The sequence below is a fragment of the Lutjanus erythropterus genome, chromosome 7 (genome assembly GCF_056507025.1).
Source record: "Lutjanus erythropterus isolate fLutEry1 chromosome 7, fLutEry1.hap2, whole genome shotgun sequence".
In the NCBI taxonomy this organism is placed as follows: Eukaryota; Metazoa; Chordata; class Actinopteri; order Lutjaniformes; family Lutjanidae; genus Lutjanus; species Lutjanus erythropterus.
This window is the reverse complement of record NC_139323.1, coordinates 38,463,820-38,482,806: the sequence shown is the minus strand read 5'-3', so window position 1 is coordinate 38,482,806 and position 18,987 is coordinate 38,463,820. Positions and strand designations below refer to the sequence as shown.

At 41.6% G+C, this 18,987-nt stretch overlaps 1 protein-coding gene and 1 long non-coding RNA gene across 2 annotated transcripts; both read right to left on the bottom strand.

The window, feature by feature from the left end:
• Positions 1–1,041: 1,041 nt before the first annotated feature.
• On the bottom strand, positions 1,042–2,888 carry tmem125a (transmembrane protein 125a). The gene has a single exon (XM_084723710.1). The coding sequence runs from the start codon at positions 1,871–1,873 to the stop codon at positions 1,175–1,177; it is 699 nt and encodes a 232-aa protein (XP_084579836.1). The 5' UTR covers positions 1,874–2,888; the 3' UTR covers positions 1,042–1,174.
• A 5,134-nt stretch (positions 2,889–8,022) lies between these two features.
• On the bottom strand, positions 8,023–18,456 carry LOC146324377 (uncharacterized). Its single transcript, XR_014771230.1, has 2 exons — positions 18,078–18,456; positions 8,023–9,836 (listed from the first exon to the last, which is right to left on the bottom strand). It is a non-coding gene; the product is annotated as an uncharacterized LOC146324377 (long non-coding RNA).
• Between the last annotated feature and the right edge of the window lie 531 nt (positions 18,457–18,987).

Genomic DNA, 18,987 nt, shown 5'->3' with positions numbered 1-18,987 from the left:
TAAATTGCTGAGTTTTGGAGATATCAACCACAGAGATGTCTGCCTTCTCTTAAATATAATTTCACTACATGGAACTCGGCTTTCGGTGCTCAAAGTGCCAAACAACACTTTTAAAAACTCAACCTCAGTATCTTTTTTCCAGAAACCATGACCCAGTTACCCAAGATAATCCACAGACCTGAGCTGTTTCATGTAGGAACTACTTTCTTTCTGCAGTAGAATATACCAGAACTACTTTCTTTATACTAAAAAGAGAGAAGTTCCTACATGTAAAATATGCATTTTAGATTTTGGGGTCAACTGTCCCCTCATGATTTCAAATAGCACTGATGTAAATTATTCCACAGAATCTGAAATTGTGCCTGTTCACATGTTGTACCACTTTACAATAAGATTACCCTTATTAATAAATATTATAAGTGTTTTATAGTTTGTTACTAATTAGGTTGTAAAGATGTTATAAATTATTAATAATGCATTGCAAAATTTAATTAAACAAAAAGGGCAACAGTGACCTGTTGCAAATGATAAAATCACCTTGTATCCTTGTATCAGATATTTGTTAATATGTTTCCAAAATTTAACCACAAATCAAACGACCAGTTTATACACTAAGGTTTGGGCAATATTGTTTACCTCGACATCGTGAGCTTGTTCTCTGCAGATGTTCATATAACATACGCTATCAGGCTGTTATGTACAACGGATATTAAAATGGTAAATTAATTAGTAGGAAGAAGTGACTGGATCTTGACAAACAGTGAGCCCATATCAGTGTCTGAAAACTGTATTATAACTTGTTTACAACTGTTTATTAATTATTTATTATTTAATTATAATGCATTTAAATGGGTACTCTTATTGTAAAATGGTAGCAAAAAATCTTGGGTAATTCTTCTTCGGTGTGTTTCTCATCACCCTTTTACTCTGTGACAGAGATCTGATTGCTTATTGCGAACATCTTCACCAAGCAGATATTAAATTCAGTTCATTTAGCCTCCAACAAAGTCTAATCAGCTGTGGTGACAAAGCTGAAGCATGTATGGGGTGAATCTCAGTTTAATCAGATTTCTTGTAATATTTGGATATAAAGCCTGCTCTAATTTAGTTGAGGCTAAATGTTGTGATGTGAAGAGCAACGGGCAAAAATACACAGTCTGAGTGTGGTTACATCTCATATGAGATTAGCCAGACTGGAGGTAGTCTCTCTGCGAGCCTGATGGTCCATGTGTCCAGAAACAGTGAAAATGTTCAAAACCCGGTCCACCAACCTTCGTCCGTGCCTTGTCCTTTCAAGCAGGACCACCACAACTGAGTATATCCCAACGCCCACCACTGCTGCCCCCCCTCCAGCCAGCAGAACCACTCCAGAGATGTACATGTCATTAAGGGCTTGGCCAGGCTTCGGCATGTGGTTAGCCAGGGCCAGACGCAGCAGAACCCCTCCACAAATCAACAGCGACAGCCCAGTAATCAAAACCACAAGGAGGTCTGATAACCCGCCGCTTTTTAGCATGTCGATCCGCTGCCGGCTTCGAATGCAGTTCATGTCCTGCACAGCCGAGCTGAGCAGCTGTTTGAGCAGGACGCCCAGGGCCAGCAGGCAGAGCGCCGTGCCTGCCCCCAGCCGCCACTCGCTTGAGACACTGGTGGTGGTGGACAGAAGGCCGACGCCACCCAGCCCGCAGCCCAGGATTAGAAGTACGGCCACACAGTAGCACAGCAGAGACTTTCCAGGATCTCTGAACCACCACAGCTCCACCTGCTCCTCCAGGATGCTGTGCTGAATCCGAAGAGGGTCTGCCGGACCATTCAGGCCCAGCTCAGGGCCTCTGGGACCCCTCAGCGGGGCAAAGTTGTCCAGTTCAGGCATCCTGATGCCACTCCCACCCTTCTGAATAAGGTTGCCACAACAGCGGAGAAGACAGAATCCACGTGATAATCCGTTTACTCTTTATTTCATTCACCAACAGTTACCATGAGTGTGTCAGGATCAGCAGAGAGTTAAAAAAGTTTTATGGGGGTCTTCTACGTATGTTATCCTGAAAATCTCTTGGGTAGCTTGAGTTGGTGGCAAATATACAGAGGGTATTAATGTAATGCACCAAATGTACAAAAACACTTTACTGAGCTCAGTGTATAGCAGGTTTATCCACCCTGATCCTTAGGTTTCCTGGTTCTGTGTCAATGATTTTAGCTCACAAGCTGGATCCTCCTTACAGCTTCAAAATCCAAATCAAAGAATCCAAACATCCACAGTTTCCTGTCTGGTTTTGCAGGGCAGCAGTAGTCACCTGGAAGAGAAGACAGAGGAAGATGTAAGAGGGTTTGTACAGTGTGTGATTCCAACTTGCCAGATATCTAAAGAAGTGTCGATTTACTCACTCATGAGTGCCCTTAGGATAGCTGTGTAACATTACTAACTCATAAGAGATGTGTCCAAGTTTGTTGTTTAGCTAAGAGGCGAACATGCTGGTATTGTGACTTATTGAAATGCTACTAACAAATGTAATAAGAGGATATAATGCATTTTATGATGCTAAATTGGTCAGTTTAATAAGTGTATGCTAAATTTAAAATATTTTTATCACTTTACATTGCCCTCAGACGGCCTGTTCTGACAGGAAATCACTGCTCTATTAGCCAAATAGTGCTCTCTCAAAACCAGCCAAACTCCATAGATAAAATCAGTATTATTACCTCACAGAATACAGAAGTTGCTGGTCTTACCTGCTGCCTCAGTCTCTTAGTTTGTGTGTATTATTGTATGACTTCAGTGAATTCAGTGAAAACTACCCTCTCAAAACACCAAAGTCACACAAAAACATAATCAAATTAAAAGACTGAGGCAGTGAGAACAGCAGGTCCCATGTGCTGCAAGATAAAATCACTCGGTTTTGCCTGTGGAGTTTGGTCGGTTTGGAGGAGCGATATTTGGCTCATATAATGGGGGTTTGCTGCCAGAAAAGGCTGTCTGACAGAAAGTAAAACAGTAAATATGTTTTAAATATACCGTAGACTTAAACTGATATAGAGTTTTTTAGGCTGACCTTTTTAAGTGGCTAAAATATGTTTTTTGTATTTGTTTCATGCTGGTACTCCTCTTTGCTTCTACTAGCTGGAGGCGTGTCAACTGCCATCTACTGTATGTAATACTATGGATAAGGACCTCAAACAACCCTTCTTCAAATAATCTAGACTATCTTTAAGGTCAGTGGTGTCTAGCTGACCTCAGTTAGGCCTATAACAAGTTACACAAAGACTGGTTTCACACAAAGATTTGGACTTTAAACCCTATTTCTTCTGACCTTTCAAGGCTCTCTGAACAAAGAGCGCAGGTTTTATATCTCTTTGTTTTGCACATCTTAAAAGAGCTGGTCTATGCAAGCTGAGTTAAAGAGTAACCTCATGCCACCTAAAAATCCTGTTGGTGCCAGCTTCCAGTGCTTGAAGTTGCTGTAGTGATGTAGAAGTGCACCCGCAGGGTTTGTTCAGCAACACCTGGTGACAGGTGCACCAGAGCATCCCTCTGACCACACCCAACGCTGACGCCGAGCGCAGTGGGATGTCACACAGAGATCAGAGAAACAGTACTGCTCAGGTGTGAAGTTACTCTTTAAAATTCAAAGTTTGTGTATCTTTGCAGTACATGGTGGATAAATATCCAACAGATCAAATATGCACACACGCACACACACACACACACACACACACACACACACACACACACACACACACACACACACACACACACACACACACAGAAACAGTTTCTCTGATTATCCAAACTTGCTGTTTTGACTGTGTAAAAAACTTGGTGTGCTGACACCGGCAACCTTTTCTATCTCTCATTATCACTATGCTAATGAGTTGCCACTACGAGGTGGCTGGATAAAACAAGCATCGGCTGCTGATAGAATAAACAATGCCCGTGTACACACACACACATACACACACACACAAACACACACACACACACACACACACACACACACACACACACACACACACACACACACACACACACACACACACTGACACACACACACACACAGACACACACACACACACACACACAATCAAACAGCTAATGCAACAAATGTAAATTTTCTTTCTCTCATCCTCCCAAACACACTCCCACACTGGATGAAGCCTCCTGTTTGAACTTTCCAGTACTTCAAGTTCGTTTTAACTTCTTTCTTCCCAAATATGTGCTCTGCCCATACTGTACTGTTGTACCGTTACATATGTTTTACCATATATACTCGTTAAAGACTCACTATTACTGCCAATTTCATTCTTTTCATATACAGATTTTGGGACATATTACTTAGAAATCATCAGTATGTACTTGACTGAATACACATTACATGGTATTTTTGTCATTGGTAACATAATCCATTGAATTACAAGAAAAAGTAATGTACTCTAAATACTTTTGGATTACTTCAAACATTGAAAATATTACACCTTATACAGAAAAAGGACACAGCCACAAATACTCTTTTTTTCCCTTTAAACATCTCAAAATGTGTTCAACTACAATGCAACTAAAAGGCATTTTGAGTATTGAGCATTTACAGTTGGTCAAATCAAATGACCCTCACAAGAACAGTCAGACAGGTGACAGTTATAAACAGCTGATCAGCTTACAGTGGAGGACTCATCATTGCTTGTTATTGTCAATGTAAGATTTTGCAGGGGTCTTGTGCTCCTGGGGTGTTCCTGCAGCCTGTCCAAGTCTGGATACCATAGATTGTATATCAAATAGGATTTAAGTCTGTTCAATATAACAACAACAACAACAACAACAACAACAACAACAACAACACACAGTTGCTATATGTTGTTCCTTTCTTGTCACCATTACACAAAACTGCCAACATGAGCTGAGTAATGTACGTCCAACAAACTTTTATATGAGTTAATAGACATTTCATTATCATCATAATTTTAAAATTGCCATATTTTAAAGATGTAATCAAGTAATTTGTGAAGACACAACTTTTTCAAATGTAAGCTGTGCTTGTTTTTGTAGTCTGATTACATGTAATCTATTACTTTCCAACCCTGTTCATATATATTCTGTTTTATTTCTCCTCCTCCTCTTTAACTTAGATCAGCAGATTTAATCTCTGCTGTAGTTTGTTACCTCATCACACTCCCACAACACAATCATGTAAACATATACAGCACACGCACGCACACGTACGCACGCAAACAAACATCCCCAAGGTTATGGCTGTCGACAGCTTGTCTTTTAAAACCTGTCAGCGGCTTTATTTCTATCAAAGTCAGCAGCGCGCAGCACGAGCCCACGCGCCGCGAGACAATCTGACAGGAGTTACAGCTTGTCCTCGCCAGCCGTGGATTTTGCTAACACAATCACTGCAAAAAAAAAAAAAAATCAATCTGAACAAGCAGAACATGATCTCACATTCAGACTAGAAATTTTTTGCTTTTTTTAACCCGTGGCACCTCCAGAAACCAGTTTATATGCAGCGACAGAAACAAATTTCTATCAGGTTGTTTCCGCCTGTTTAGAAAAGACTATAAACTAAATGCAAGATCACATTTCCTATTAGAGTGGACAGATATTGCCTTGTGCCGAGGCAGAGCGGTAACGCCGTGACACGGGCAGATATGAGGTGCATACACAAGGTGTGAAATGAAGAGTGAGGTAATTACAGCGGAGAAGGAGGGGTGTTTATTGGCAACATGCTGTTCTGGAAGCGTTTCACATCCTGTATCTGACGGGAGATTGTGTATGTGTGTGTGTGTGTGTGTGTGTTTTGCACATGTGAACAGTTGCAAATGAACAATAAGAAGTGAAGATATGAAAAGTGCATGTGTGTGGGCATGTGTGTTTATTCTATTGTGATGTCACTGTGTATATTTCATGCAAAAAGACAGAGATGATGATGCATTTGTGTGTCTGTGTGTGTTTGTTGAGCCGCTAATTAATCCCAGCTGGTTTGAGCCTGGTGTCACTGACAGGTAGCGCCACAGAAATAGCACAGTAATTGAGGTGTGTGTATGTTTTTTTGAGTCTGAAGTTGAGGCGCCAAAAGGTGTTGAGGTGACAAAAACAATATCTGCGATCCTCCACCACTATCCGCCCCTTTGTCTTATTATGGTTTTGGAAAATATCACCTTCCTTCAAACAGTACAAGTTCGCAAAAGATAATTTTCTGTTTCATTAGATCGCTCACGGTGAGGTGATGCAGGGACACAAGCGGGTGATCGAGCGAGAGGCGATGGCTCGCAACAGAGATCATAAGATGAAATCGAACCCTTAACGACACGAGTATATCTTACTCCATGTTGTGTTTTTCACACTCTGATCTCTACAGACACACACACACACACACACACACACACACACACACACACACACACACACACACACACACAGAACTGCTGGACTGTGTCTGCCTTTCCTCTTTTATCACTTCTATGACCTCTAGACTCTGTCATATCAGCCGTGTCATATTGGCCTCATAAATATCTTTACAAAAGCACTGACTCACTGCTTCACTCTCCACTGGCCTGCTTTTAAGTCATAAAAATCAGGTACAGAGACACAAACAATTTACACAACTCCACATGACTCAGTTTTTCCAAGGACCACAGCTCCGTGGTCATCTGGAATTATAGACGCTGAAGGACCGTTTACCGTTTACATCACGAGAGAGACCTGGTGAGATCTTTGGATGTGGATCAAAAATGGTGCCTCTAGATCTCACTGTAAGACAGATTTAGAGCTGTTGTGACCCCTCCTGCCTGAAAAGAACAATTTAAGAACTTGAGATTCCCTAAAAACTTTCATCTGGATAAGTGCAGTTTTGCAGGATGTAGCAGTGCATGCTTTGGTGAGCTCTGAAACTGCCTGAGCTCTGAGTACATGCATACAAAATGAGGCATACAGAATATACTAACCATGTTTTCCTATTATTTGTATATTTGGTCTCATATCTGTGGACATAGAAATGGAAAGTCTGCCTTGCAAGCCTGTTACTAACAGGATACTAATGTAAGTTAAGATACTAACTTACAAACTTCTTGATATCACAGTACACAAGGAGTAAAGTGTTATCTGTGAAATGATCACAAAGCAATATGTAGAAATTGTGTGTAGAATTGTTGAACCATAGGCTGTATATTAAATGGGTTGAAACCCTATTTAATGCACACTGTAAGTTGATTGGCTGTTTGTAACTGTCGGTTGTCTGTCAATGTAAAGTTAAGCCCATTATCCTGAAAACAAAAGGCCACTGCTCTGAAAATGCACTTCCTGGACTTTAAGTTAAAAAAAACTAAACTTTTCATAACTGGGGGCGTCATCAGAAGTTCATATGACTTGACATGTGACTTGCTTGACCTGAGCAAAGACTTGACTTGCTTGATTCTCACCACAGGAACTGGGATTCGCTTGAGACTTGAAAGTAAAGACTTGAGACTTGCACACTGGTAACTTACTCTCACCTCTGATGACGTGTCTCTGCTCTCATATACATTTACATATTTCTATTTACATCACATTCCTGTGATTCATCCCATCTGACGTGTGTCAGCTGATATCATACAGTGTGACACAGATTGAAACCACGATATTTTAAGAGCAGTCTCGCGCAGTGTAACACGCTATAAACTTTTACAATTGTTGTTGTCGCACAATCCAAAGGCGGCTTTATTCAAGAATGAAACATTTCAGTCCTTCACACCTGTGCACTAAAAACCTCCAGTACGTTATGTCTAGCGATTAATCTTGACACCTTAGCTGAGAATTTTCACACAACTCCTACAGTGTTCTTTGCATATTCATAAAATATGGATCTGCCGATGTGCTACTGTATCTGACTGTAACGAATAGGTTGAAAAACAGCATTATTGATGATCCACTTTATACTCTGATTTGGCCCAATTAGAGGTTTTTGGACTGACAGTCTGACAGTAACTTATGTAAGTTATATCATATTTCACTGTCTGAAGGAGCTCACAGAGGCTACAGGAAGCTGCACCAGTGATCATTATCACAATTTATTTGAAACAGATACTTTATCTGAAGAAAATCCTAAATGGGTTTCTTTCAAGTGACAGGAATAATAAGTGTGTCCTGGACGCTCAGCCCTGCAGTCGAAATGAAAATGACTGAAGACAGGCAGACGCTGAACAGACCAAACATCCTGTGTTATGCAAATGCACCAAGAGTAATGATGAAAAATCCCAAAGATAATCATAAACCTCGGACACAGAGTATCATTCTCCCTCCTCCTCTCTCTGTGGCTGCCTCGTCTAAGTTTTCAGCCTGCAAGGTCACCAGAGGAGCTGTGCTTTGGAGTAAAAAACACTATACTGCACTCCAATTACCTGGGAAGCTTTGGGACTCCGGTATTCCCCCCTCTGTTATGTCAGCCCGCTGAATTCATTTCACCGGCCATTAGTGTCTCATTTTATTGTTGATTCGTGGTTCTTTTAAAATTGGTTGTCTGGCGTCATATGGTAATCAAAATGCTGGTCAGCAGAGAAGGTGAGAAGACATCCAGCGTAGCCAAAATCTTGCTTCTTGTGAAAATTGCAGGGACCCAGGTGGGATTCTTAGTCAGGAGAATGAACCCTCAAATGGCTTGACATGAAGTGGATGATGGGACAGTTCACAGAGGTGTAATGTTGGACGTTACAGCTTAGATAAAAGCAACCTGAGGAAGCTCTGACTTGAGTCCCACATGTATTTCCTTTTTGCTGTCAGGGAGAAGCTTCCTCTGCTTTATTCAGGTTTGGAAAGCACAAGAAAAAGTAGCTTTCTTTCTGTAAAAAAAAATTCCTCCTACATGTTGATTTGTAAGTAAAAATGACAATAGTTTTTCCAGTTCTTCTTTCTGTGCTCACTTAGATCACAGAGGCCAGGAAGTTAAAGGCTCAGAATGAAACTTTTGTGGTTTTCAGAAGCACTTAGTCGCCAGTTTTGACCGAGGATCAGGCTTTTCCTCAAAATTCATGGGTCTGTCTTCTTGTGGTTTCCGATTTCTTTCAACTGATGTTTCCTATATTTAGATTTTTTCCGCATAAACATGGAACAAAAGAGCGCCGAATGATCAAAAATATCTCAGGCACTATTTAGGGGGGAAAAAGCGAGGTCCTTCTGGTCCTGCTGCTGAATTTCCTGCTGTGTGCGTTTTCGTTCGAGGGCCTTGGGTTGGGCCGAAGGGGAGTCCACGGGAGATGAGGCGATGTGTTGCCGTGGTGACAAAGCAATCCTCTCCTTTGCTCTCCTTCCTGTCTCCCCCCCCCACCAACATACACTCACACACACATGCACAACCCCCCTCCTCTAGTCAGGCGTTGATTCTCTTGGCGTCCCCACGGGCGAGGAGAGGGGTCAGGGTTGGCTCCATCTGTCTATGTGATGGGCATTGGTGCCAAGCGCCACAGGGGCTGGAGGCAGAGGAAAGAAGGCTCGTGCGGAGTGGGAGGGTAACGGATGTTTCTGAGCTGTCATCTGGGACTCCGAATGGGGCAGAGGGCTGAGGCTGAAGCCGGGGCCGGCGAGGGATAAGGGGGTTAGATGAGAGGGGGCTGAGGATGGAGGGGTAGGCTCGGGGCGAAGGATAGTGCTGAGACTTCAACGCTGTTCTTGGGGTTGCAAGCGTAGCTGGCAAAGTGAAATGATGCTGAATAGGTCTTTATGCAGACAAGCTGGATGTTTCTTTCTTCTCTGTTCTCACAATGGACAGCAGAGACACCCAGGGAGCCTCACTCTGTCCGGAAACAGCGAGGAGACAATGGCTGAGTCAGTGTCACTGTCCTCACTCTGTCAGGGATCACAAGGGAAAAACCTAAGACAGAAAGAGAGAAAGAAAGACCTTTACATCAGCTGCACATACTGTACTGAAAACAGCTATGGATCACTTTGCCTGATCTACTACTAAAAACTAAAAAGACATGCTCTGCTTATGAATTACAACTTATATCCCTCCAACAACACCTGCATCACTTTATTCATATCTCAAATCTCTAGAAACTGTTTGATTAGGATTTTTTTTTTTATCAAATTGTCTGAGTGACAACCCAATTAAAATGAAGGCAATTTAAACTTTAAGAAGAGAGGGGGTGCACAAATGTCAACTTTAAATTAAATAATTTAAACGTTGCATAGACATTTTTGTCATCACAGACCAGTAATTTCCTTTTAGCCATGCTAGCAGCATGTCTCCAGATATGGTTGGTCCACCACTTAGGTCAATTCTTTTGGATGAATTACAATAACAACAGTCCATAGAGGATGTAACTGAATGACTCTGATGATTCCCTGATTTTTCCTTTAGCGCCTCGCTCCCAACTCGGCCCTGCATTTCAAACTACGGCCATTTTTACACAGAGATCCAACAAAGCCTCACCTCTGCACTGTGTTTGTGTTTTTACACTGAACCAAGCAGTGCCGGCGTGAAGCCGCCCCAGCGTGTCATTTCATACAGCATGCTGGTGTTGCAGAATCAAAAGAGGTGTGACAAAACACAACAGCGCACTGGTCAACAGTTAATTCTGCCTCTCTGCTCTTTTCTCATAACTAGCTTCGCTGTTAACCTAATGAATTTATAACATTAAGCTTTTTATGTGTTAATGGATAAACGAGTGTCTCTTCTTCTGCAAGTTAAAAGGATTGCCATGTGGGATGGATCTCCTGCCTGTGTATCCACTTGTCTCTTTCGCTCTCTGCTTGAACGAACCTGACAAATATGTGGAATAAGTTTGTTATTTAAAGAAACACAGTCATAAACAGTAGAAACTGTGCGTCACGACTGCGTCCCGTCCAATTCTGCTGGCTGGGCTTTTACACAGATGTTGATTCAGCTTTGTTGCATCACTGTTACTGCCTCCGCTGCCTGATCAGAGGCAGAATGAAAATGACTCCTTACTCTGCCTCCTCTGTAACTTTTATACAGACGGCGAGGTGGAATAAAGGCGCAAGTGCCTAAGTGCATTAACCAAGCTGTCAACTTTACCAGGTGATTCCACTTGGCACTGCATGTCTGCACTACGTTTTTGATCCTTCCTCCACACGGTCGCACGTCCCACCACTAATGATGACCATGATCTTTTGATCTTAACCTAACCAAGTAATTTTTTTGCCTTGATTTAAAAAGCCTACCTGGACTTTGTATATTTTTCATCGCTAACTTGACCACAGAGCCCTGTATATGCAGTGCTAGTGATGCTACAGAGGTACAGATTATAACCCCCTTTTACACAGCCTGCTCAAGGCCGGACTGTTGTGCCTTTATTCCATCTCAAGTAACAGAGGTGGAATGGGAAGTCTGATCAGGCAGCAGAAGCAGGATGCTTTTGTGTTACATGTTCTCTGCTGTTTTTTACTGTTTCTTTAAATTACAAACTTATTCCATATATTTGTCAGCTGTGTTTGAGCAGAGAGCGAGAGAGACGAGTGGATACTTGTCTTTGCTGAGCAGACAGACACAGGCAGGAGGAGAGAAATCCCTCCCCACAGATCATCACACAAGGTGATCCTCATAACTTAACTGTTGCAGAAGAAGGGACGCTCCGTTTATCCAGTAACACATAAAAAGCTTAATGTTATAAATTCATGAGGTTATCAGTTCTATGTGATTAGGAACTGCTGACTGGTGTGCTGTTGTGTTATGACACACCCCTTTGGTTCGGAAACATCAGCATGCTGTTGGAAATGGCACGCTGGGGCGGCTTTACGCCGGCGCTGCTTGATTCAGTGTAAAACACAAAGGCTGCCGAGCCACTGCTGCTGGATCTCTGTGCAAAAAAGGGCCATAGTTTGAAGTGTAGGGACAAGCTGGGGTGAGGTGCTAAAGTCAAGGAATAATCAGAGTCATACATCCTGACTGGAAATGTCTGGACAGCTGTGGCATGATTGCAAGAAATTTGGCAAAGACATTCATCTTCCACTCAGGATGAATTACAATCACTTTGGTGATCCTCTGCCTGCAACTGCTTTGGTTTATGACCAAATCTAATCTAATGACGTTCCAATCAGCCTCAGCTGTATTTTGTGTTTGGCACCACTTAGTAGTTGTTAACATGCTAACACACTAAACTAAAACAAGGTAAACATATATATACCTGCATCAGTATTGCCATTTTGAGCATGTTAGCATGCTGCACAATAGCTTAGCCAGCCTTAATAGTCATTGATATTTCTGGAGATTTTAAACTCTCCAATTTCACTTCTCCCTCTTTGTCTCTGGCTCCTGCTTTAATTCCTCCCTTTCTGAGCAAGCTCATTTCTGAGCTTGTGGCACAGCATCACCCCAACCGGCACAAGCAGCCAAGACCTGCCCCCCTGACACCTTATCCACATACAAACACACACACTCATCCCCATCTGTTTTGCCTCCTTATCTCCCCAGCCTTCCACACCTTCCTCACTTTGTTCTATACCCTGCTCCTCTCCTCATCTGTCTCACCACCAATGCTCCTTTATCTGGCTAACTTCTTATCTCTCCCGTCTGCTGTCTGCTCTGGCATTTTGGTGTCGGAGAGAGAGATGTGTGTATGGGGTGGGGGGGATTACTTGTCTTTGCCACAGATTCCCCTCTGGCTCCAGGTAATGCTGCCTGACTGAAAGCCCCTGTGGCATAATGCATGCAAGCACATACATATACACAGCATGCTGCACCTGTTTTCATGCTGAGGTGTTTACACTATTTTCTCAGCGACACCGTGGTGTCATTACCCCCTCATTCCCTCTTGTATCCACGCCTCATCATTTCCAGCATCAGAAATCCACCTGTTCATCAACCCCAGTAAAATTCTTCAGTATCGTCAACTCCCAACACAAACACACAGTAACAATAAAGGTCCAGATAATCAAAACATGAGCCATGAAAATGCACAGAAAACATTTTTTTTGTCTGTTATCTAATATGGCACATGGCATTTCCCTCTTTTTAAATAGACCTTCCTCCTCTCACACGGCTGTTGACAAAAATGTAGCCCAGTCTGGTTCAGTTTAACACAGGCTGTGGGCCCCATTCAGTCCCTTCACTGTGACTCAAAATGTCTTGAATATTTCTGCTTCCGTCAATGTTCTCCGCTGCCAAACAAAAGCAAACTGTTTCGTTTTGGAAGTTAGAGGAAATTAACTGAATGTCATGCATAATGACTAAGCTGTGTCAGTCTCTGCATTGGGGGAGTGACTGTTGATTTGAAAAGGAAAACCTCTGGACAGCCGGCTGCTTTCCTCTGTCGTGCACAGCTGCAATATTAAAACGCTAATCAAATCACCAATTAACATGCTGGTCCCCTTCTGCTTCACTCCTGCTGACGATAGGAAAGAGGCTACCTTTTCTTTTTTTTTTCTTCTGTCTTTGTTTTTTTAAACATCCTCCTTTCCTCCTGTGGGTTCAGAGGTAATATTCAGCATATTCTAATTTGATATCGGCTGTCTAGTGATAATGATTATAATGAATGAGATGGCTGGCTCGATGTCTGGCTGTCTATCTCATTTTGTTGACTCCCTGAAGTGACGTCTCTGTACTGCAGCAACACCTCATGGTTTAGGCTGAGAAACCGGTGCTTCAGTATTTTTAGCCACATGAATTGCCATGAACTTCTGTACAGACGTACATGTTCCCCAGAGAATGAAGCATTGGTGACTTTCTTAAGTGCCACCACGATGGTTGACATTTGTGGTTTTACATGAAATATCTCAACAACTATGAAATGAATTGCCTGGAAATTTGATACAAACCACTCCAGAGGATTTATAATAATTTTGGCGACCTTTAGGGAAACTACTTTCTTGCTGACAAGTGGTTAAGAAGATTGATGCCACACTAATGTCTGCATGCTTAAAGCCACACTTAATCCCAAAATCAAAAATACATCTTTTTCCTCAAACCTGTAGTGCTATTTATCCATCTAGATTGTTTTGCTGTGAGTTGCCAGATTTTGGAGACATTGGTTGTAGAGATTTCTGCCTTCTCTCAAATGTAATAGAAGAAATGGGACTACATTATTTTATGGTAAAAAAGAAAGTAGTTCCTACATGAATCTGCTCCAAAAGGTCTTTGGATTATTTCTGAGAAACCAGAACATGGAGAGAGGCACTGCTTTTGAGCTTTTCAAAATGTATTTTATTTGGATTTTGATCCTCACAAGCCGAGTGCCATCTAGTTCCATTATATTCAAGTGAAAGTAGACATCTCCTTGGCCAATATCTCCAAACTCTGACAACACTACACCAACACACCATAGATGGATAAATATTACTACAGGTAAGAAGGAAAATATGTCCCTTTAGGTTAAAAGTTAGAGCCAGCAGCTGATAAAGTTAGCATAGCATGCTGGACTGGAAACTGGAACTTGGTGGACACGCTCTTTCCAAAGGCAATGAAATCTGCTTACCAGCCCCCCTAAAGCTCATTAATTAACCCATTACCACTGAATTGTTCAACTGGCACAAAAACTGAGGTATAACAACAGCAATTCACTATTTTATTCTGGGTTATGTGCCAGACTCTTACTTGGCCTACAGACCTGTAACTTCCTGGTTGCCTAGCAACTGGTCCTGGCCAACAAATAGACCGGCCAAAATACCTGCACAACTAATGACTTTCCAAACAGCCTCAGCTCTACCTTCGGTTCAGTGCTAATTAGCAAACGTTAGCTTTCTCACAAGCCAAAGTAAGATAGTAGACATGGCAAATATCATACCTGCATAGTACTGTCAATATGAGCATGATAGCCATTTAATGTTAGCATAGTACAGACTCACAAAGCTGCTAGCATGCCTGTAGAGTGAAACACTTTGCAAAGAGTGGCTTAAAGTTATTTGCATCCAAGAGAGAATGACTTTGTGCCATTCTAATGTCTGTATGCTAGGTTAGAACCTACAACTAGCTGCTGATAAGCTTAGCTTAGCATACAGTGGAAATGGGGTTAACAGCTTGCATGGCCCCTCTAAAACTCACTTATTAGCATGTTACATCTCATTTGTTTAACTGGTTCAAAAATTGAGGTGTAAAACAGCTATTTTCTAGTTTACTTGGGGTTATGTGGCAGACTATTACTTGGCCTATAAACCTGTAAGTTCCTGGTTGCCTAGCAACTGGTTCTGGCCAACAAAAGACCAGCCAAATACCTGCACAACTAATGACTTTCCAATCAGCCTCAGCTGTATTTTATTTTTAGTGCTAATTAGCAAATGTTAGCCTTCTCACAAGCTAAAGTAAGATAGTGGACATGGCAAATATTATACCTACTAAACATCAGCATGATAGCCAACTAATGTTAGTGTTTAGCACAGCCTCACAAAGCTGCTGGTGTGGCTGTAGACTGAAAAATGTTGGACAGAACATGTTCAAATTTTCATCAAAACAAAATTGTGTCGAATTGGTTGAACTGATTATGCTTATAGGTGGACACATTTTATGCCCAGGGACAGACGTGGACACAGTCAGTACAGCTGCTATTGATGTCACACTACATGTCTGACTCTGCGTATCTGCTGACTGTGAAACAAAACGCCTCTCGGGGATATTTAAGATTCTAGCCTACTCTCTGCTCCACTCTTTGTCTGGCATCCATGTCACACACACGCACACACACACACACTCAAACACACTTCACCTATACCTCTCATATAACTCCTCCACTCTGCACGGTCGTCCACAGACACAATCACCGACTCACTTTGTTTTGCTCCTCCTGTTCTTTCACCCAGCACCCGGTGTTGACTTCAGGCTCTTTTCTAATGAGGGCCATCACATGATGTTTTCAGCCTGACTTGTTTTTAAGAGTCAGATCTGATCTTAAAAGATCTCCAAAGTATATTTGGTGAAGTGAGAGCGACACCATGTAACCCACTTCAGACAGCCTGTCATGATTCATCTTTGGTTTTTAGATTAGTTTCAACAGATCTATATGAGCTAAGTGGCACAGGGGGTCATGCCTGGACAGTGTATTGATCTGTCCCAACTAGAATACAGCATCGACAACACTTTCCCTGTCTGTGGTTTATGAATTTTCCACAATGCAGCAAAACTGACCTCTGAGCAGATGACAGTAGCCCTGTGTTATTGTGCACTTGTTAACTGCTATCACGCTGGTGCAAAGGTTAGGCTGTGATGCGCTTTCAACATGTTTTACTTCCTTATTTTCAATTGGAGAAAAATAGGCAAATCATCTACTGGAGGAAGTCCAGATCACATGAATGTACACTGCTGCTGCTGGGGGAGGAGTGTCACCACAACCCAGATAATGCATAGATGAGTAAGAATCGCAGTTAAATTCATTAAAAATAGATGTGTTTAAAGGTTAATGTGACAGTTTCATCTCCTCATGTGTTCAATAATTATTTCATATTCAGTTTCTGGTATATGAACATTGCAGAGTGAGTGAGTGGTGAACAAGATATGACTTTTGTGTTTGAAACCTCTACCGATACTTGTCTAGTTGAGCCTTTCAGAAAGGCGTCTTTTCATCTCGAAACTTCAGATAACTTTGAAGATCATGATAAGTATGATGGGGTTTGACATGGGTTAAACAAAAAGTAACAAAAAACCTAATAATAAGACAGGAAAGTAGAGATATATAACCAAGTCATCTGTCCGCTACAAAAGAAATAGTAGAAATTCAAACAAAATTAATTAAAAGAGACAGAAAAAGGAAGAACACATAAGGAGCTGCAGGTAATTAACACATGCATGTTTCTAGCAACAGTTATTTAACATTCAGTATTATACTCAATAGATAAACTCATTCTTTTCATTAATGAGGGAAATAAGGTTCCCAAAACACAAATATTTTAAGAGATTACAAAAACAAATTCTTACTTTATTGTGTTTACTGAATGACACAAAATAATGGGCTTTGTAGTTGCTATATATACTAATACTATATACTAATATGCTATATAATGTACTATTCTGTCTCCAAATATTTAAGCTTGGACAACGTCCAACTTTTGAGTACTGCTAACTTATTTGGATTTACAGTGTCGATGGAGTAGCTTACACATATAAATTTGGATTAAAAATAATAAAAAACAATGAAAGTCAGTTATAATGTGTTAAACAGGGTTAAGGGCAGACAAAAGATTACTGGCACATAAATAAATAAATAGATTAATGAAAAGGGGGCAATAAAAAAGTACCATGAATTATTGCCACACAGTCCTTGAAGTCCTTCAAGGGACTGTTCAGCCACCAAATCGAAACCACAAATTTCCCCCCTGGCCCGTAGTGTTATTTATGCATCTAGATAATTTTAGTGTGACTTACAGAGTTTTGGAGATATCAGCCGAAAAAGATGTCTGCCTTCTCTCCAGTGTAATGGGACTAGATTGCTCTCGGCTCGTGGAGCTCCAGGTGCCAAAATATACATTTGAAAAATTCAAAACCAGCGTGTCTTTCATAAAAATCATGACCTGGTCTGTCAAAATAATACACAGACCTTGTTGTGAGCAGATTCACGTACTTCATGCAGTTCCGGTAAATTCTAAAGTATTTCAAGTTGATTCTACTGCAGAAACAAAGTAATTCCTACATGCAACTGTTCACAAGCTCTTTGGATTGTACTGAGTATCCAGGTTATGACTTTTAGAGAGATACATAGGTTTTAGATTTTTCAAATGTATTTTTTGGGTGCTTTGAGAACCACAAGCAGAGTGTCATTTAGTGCCATTTTACTGGAGAGAAGGCAGACGTCTCTGTGGCAGATGTCTCCAAAAACCTGCAGCTCACACCAAAACTATCAGGATTAACAGCACTACAGGCCAGAGGAAATATGTATTTTTGAGTTTGAGGTGAACTATTCCTTTAAAACCTATACATGATAGAAACAATATAAAGTCAGGAGAGTATTAATTACCGAACATAAGCTGCATGAATTCACAGAGGAGCAGTAAAAATAATTGTTTTACTATTTTATAATTTCATGCTGTTTATTCTTGTTGCGCCTAAAAATGACTTAAAAATAAAGTTTAAAATAAACAAATAAAAGGAAAAGGTGTGAAAAAATAAAAAAGTTGTACCGGGGCAGCTCCTGTCTTTCTTCCTGTTTAGTTGATCAGGATCAGATCTTACCTGTGCGCTCAGCTGCTCAGACTCGGTCTTTTCTGTTCCGAATCGTTCTGTTTCGCCTTTAATCCCGTTCCAGCCTGTGTCCATGGCTGCAAAGTCTCGGTATCACCAATAACGCCACGCTTTCATGCCTTCGCCCTTTTCGGATCAAAGTGTCCGGGTTCCGGAGTGAAGCGATGGGGAGCAGCTGGAGGTGCTGCTCTCTCTGTAGCCCTCCACTGTCTCTCTGCCTCTCCACCGGACGGACTTTCCCCGTTTAATGCAGGTGTGGCCGCGCACGGCAGCAGGGGACGCCGATGGGAGGGGACAGAGAGTCGGTCGGTGGATCGACCTCCGCACCGCCGTGGGTCCCCCGTGGGGAACCGCAGCACATGACACGGGGTATGACAGCTTTAATAAATAGAAGCCACACTGTGATTATGATAAGAGCCGATGGGCTGAACGCTCATCTGTTTCACACAGCAGAGGTGGTTTAACCCAGCTGGTCTCTGAGGAGGACAAAATGCAATTTGTCTCCTTGCGAAGCTCATCAATAACGTCCATAGTCATTATTGATTGAGTGATATAATATGAATATAGTCATCACTGATCACCGATAAGGTCACAGCATGTGCTGACCTTATCGTTTTTTTCTGCTGTTTGTCACTTTACAGGCGCAAAACTTTATTTGTCATTTCAGGACTGAAAGTTAATTTTTGACCTTGGAAACTGTTTATGAACCAATCTCAGCACAAGGTCCATTTAAAATCTGATCTGGAGCTTTTGATTAAACCACGTGATCTTTTTCAGCTGCAGATGGAGTCAATATGGAAGTGCAGATGTTGATATCCTAATTTTCTGAGCGCTTTAAGAGATTTCTTAATCAAGTTAATTTGTGATATTCATGTCTTATGTGTGTTCAACCTTTGTGTTT

What these genes read in the sequence shown, in the direction of transcription:
- tmem125a (XM_084723710.1), bottom strand. Translation starts at nt 1,873, where the DNA reads ATGCCTGAACTGGACAACTTTGCCCCGCTGAGGGGTCCCAGAGGCCCT.